The sequence below is a fragment of the Alligator sinensis genome, unplaced genomic scaffold, assembly GCF_000455745.1.
Source record: "Alligator sinensis unplaced genomic scaffold, ASM45574v1 scaffold1302_1, whole genome shotgun sequence".
NCBI classification, from domain to species: Eukaryota; Metazoa; Chordata; order Crocodylia; family Alligatoridae; genus Alligator; species Alligator sinensis.
Genome location: NW_005842612.1, coordinates 175846 through 179123, shown reverse-complemented (window position 1 = coordinate 179123; position 3278 = coordinate 175846). Strand labels below are relative to the sequence as shown.

The 3278-nt window shown below is 67.7% G+C and overlaps 1 protein-coding gene across 2 annotated transcripts in view; it reads left to right on the top strand.

Annotated features, from left to right (window-relative positions):
* CUNH11orf80 (chromosome unknown C11orf80 homolog) overlaps positions 1 to 3117 on the top strand; it is a 6145-nt gene extending 3028 nt beyond the window's left edge. For both annotated transcript variants that reach the window (XM_025214913.1, XM_025214912.1), the window contains 7 exons: positions 108 to 251; positions 702 to 823; positions 1148 to 1258; positions 1443 to 1541; positions 1861 to 1945; positions 2219 to 2331; positions 2856 to 3117. In XM_025214913.1, the coding sequence (XP_025070698.1) occupies positions 108 to 251; positions 702 to 823; positions 1148 to 1258; positions 1443 to 1541; positions 1861 to 1945; positions 2219 to 2331; positions 2856 to 2909 (728 nt within the window). In that variant the 3' untranslated portion in view covers positions 2910 to 3117. The remainder of the gene's footprint in view (positions 1 to 107; positions 252 to 701; positions 824 to 1147; positions 1259 to 1442; positions 1542 to 1860; positions 1946 to 2218; positions 2332 to 2855) is intronic.
* Positions 3118 to 3278: the final 161 nt, after the last annotated feature.

The following is a 3278-nucleotide window of genomic DNA, read 5'->3' as shown; positions in this document are numbered from 1 at the left end:
CGTGGTGCCCAGCCAGGGGACGGGACGAATCTGGGAGACCAGGGCCTCGTGCTTGGGGAGGTGGAGTGGGAAACGGCTGCTCCGGAGTCACTCCACATCCCCGCTAGGCCTCGCCAGGCCAGACGCCTGCTACCTGCTGCACCGGGGCAGCGGGGAGGCTGCGGAGCCGGGTGCACAGCCCCAGACCCTGCTGCTCTTCCTGCTGCTGCGCTACGCAGACCCCTTCCAGGACCCACCGGTCTGCGATGCCCGTGAGTACCCCCGACTTCCCGCGAGTACTCCCCGCAGACCGCCCTGCGATGCCTGCGAGTGCCCCGCCATCCCTGAGCCCCCACAGCCCCGATCCCTCCCGCAACGTCTGTGAGTACCTCCGTGACCCCTGCACATACCTGCCCCTGACTGGCCTGGCCTGTGCGCAGATACCTGTTGCCTCCCAGCAGGCCGACCTGGCCACCTGGTGTCCCCAATTAGCCGAGGGTCGTTAATTGTGACACCCCCTGCCCCCCCAGTCCCTCTATCCTGCTCCAAGGAGGCTGCATAGACCCCAGCTATCTGCCCCCCTATGAGACGGGGACTGTCTGTGCTGCAGAGACCCCAGTGGCCCCCAAGCCGGGGTCCTGACCCGCATCATCTCGGCCCCCCCCCCAATTAACCCCTCACTGCCTGAACCCCATGTTTCTCCCCCACCACGCTGTGCCCAGGGACGCGGCAGGTGCTCGTGTCCCACGTGGAGCAGATCCTGGGGTGCAGCGCAGGGGCAGTGAGGGAGGCCGTGCAGGGGGTCGTGGATGCCACGCTGGAGGAGGATGCCCACAGGCAGAGGGTGGGTGCTGGGGGGTCATAGCACACATGGGGCTCAGTCTGGGGGGAGGGGCTGGGCCTCTCTGCACCCCCCAGGACCCTGGGAAGGTGTGGGGGGCTGCTTTGTTGGTGCAGGACCAGCAGGGGGTGCTCTACCCCCAGTATCCCCCCCACTCCCTTGGGGCTGTATGCTGGACTGGGCTGCAGGGGTGCTCTTCTCCACCCCTCCCTGGACGCCCCAGCCTGGGGTTCCCTTCTGGACACGGTGCTGGGTGGGCGTACAGGCTCTCACTAATGCCCCAGCCTGTAGTAAAGCGCCCCCCCACTGACTCCCAGTGCTCCCCAGAGCCAACGCCAGCTGTGCCAGGCCCTGCCTGTGGTCTTGGAGGCCGTGTCCAGCGTGGTGAGCAGCAGCACCAGTGCCCGCTTCCGGAGGGCTTGTCTGCAGAGCTGGCAGGTAGCTGGACTCCTGGGTCCCCTTCTTAGGGACGGGCTTGTGCCTCAGTTCCCCCACCTCCCGCCTCCCTGGGCTAGAGCCTCTCAGGCTTTAGGCTGTGGCAGCCTGGGGATGGGGGTGCTGGGGGGGACGGACAAGGGGAATCCCATCCCCACTCCGGTGATGGGGTGTCTTTCACTTGCAGGTCTCAGATACCCCGGAGCTGGTGGCGGCGCTGAGCGGGGCCCTGACGGGTGTCACACGGAGGCGGCGCCTGCCCCACAGCTCCTGCACTGACCCAGGGGTATGTGGACCCCTGTCCATCCGTCCGTCTGCTCCTCCATCTGTGCTCCATCTACACCCCCATCTGCCCGTCCATCTGCTCCCAACTGTCTATCTGTCCGTCTGCCTCCCCATCTACCCCCTGCATCTTGTCGGTCTGCCTGCTCCATCTGCCCCCTGTATGTCTGGCCACCTGCTCCCCCATCTACCCCTCTGTGTCCATCTACTCCTCCCATCTAACCCCCACCTGGCTGCCCCGCCTAGCCTTGCCACCCCCCCATCTGCCCAGCATGGGGTGGGAGGCACCGGTAGCCCCCATACTAACAAGGTGCCCCCCACAGCCCCCATGGGCTGGGTCCCCCCCAGGGCAGCCACCCTTACAAGAGGAAGCATCCAGGGACATTGGGACCCCCAGATCTGAGCCAGGTAAGGATGACTGGGGAGGGTGCTGCATCCCCATGGACCCCCCCAACCTCTCTTTGGCCCTCCCACAGCTGGAGTCTGGTTGCCCAAGGGCCTAGGCCTGCCCTTCCTGCCCTCCCTCCCCCCCATGGGGTAGATTGGGAGGGGTCTCGGCCCCTTGTACCCCAGTCCTTGGGGGTGACTGAGCCTCCCCTGGAGTTGGGGGCGGGCGGGCGGGCGGGGAGGGAGGAGGTCACTGCTGCCCTCTATCCCCGACCTTTGCCCTTGCCCTTGCAGCGGGAGAAGCTGCAGGGGCAGGACCGGAGCCCAAGCAGAGCAGGAGGGCAAGCGGGACTCCGGAGCAGGGCCAAAGCAGAGACGGAGCTGGGAGCAGCCAGGATCTGAGTCAGGTGAGGTGGGCTGGCCTGGGCTGGGCTGTGCTGGGCTGGGGGGAGTTGGATCACACTTGGCGCACATGTATGTACCCACAAATGTGCAGGTGGGCCGGCGGTGGGGTCAATCACATCACATGCAGCGCACCTGTATGTACGTACACGTGTGCAGCTCTGCATACGCTTGCATGGCCCCCGCGGCACTCGTCCGCAAACCCCCAGACGTGCACACACAGGCAGACATGTCCACATGCACAGGCATGCTCACAAACACATGGGGCAGTGCAGACACGCGTGCACACGCAAGCACATGCACGCATAAATGCCTACTCGGCGCCGCCACGGACACCTGCGTGCTTTCCCTGTGCCGGGGGGAGGACACGGGTGCAGGACGGCTGGGGTCCCTCCACCCCGGGGAGGGGGCTGGGGGGTTGCAGCAAGGGGCACTGGGAGCCCGGACACCCGGGTTCTGCCCCAGGTGGGGGTAGGGGCCGTGCCCAAGCCCCCCCTTCCCCCAGTCAACGCTCCTCTGCTCCCCCCAGGCCGACGAGCTGTGGCTGCAGGAGACGCGGAGCCTGTCCGAGTGGGCGTCCTAACGCGCCCCCGACTCCCCCAGCCCTGCCCGTGCGCGCCCAATAAAGAGCATTCCCCTTGGGCTGTCAGCGCCATCACTGCCGGGGTGCAGAGCAGGAGTGTGCGGGACCCCCCCCCGTCTCCTCCCCCGCAGGGGGGGGCCGTGTGGGGGCTGAGGCGGGGGGCTGAGCTGGAGCGGCTGCGGGGGCCCGGGAGGCGGCAGGGACTGGGGTGCAGCCCTGCAGCTGGGGTGCCCTAGGCTTGGGGGCGGGGTTGTGGGGGTCCCTGGAACTAGGGGGGACTACACGGGGGCCCCGGGCTGGGGGGCCAGTCCCAGAGGTTACCTGTGTGGGGGCCCTGGGTGTGGGGGGCTAGGCTGGGGGAGCATCCCC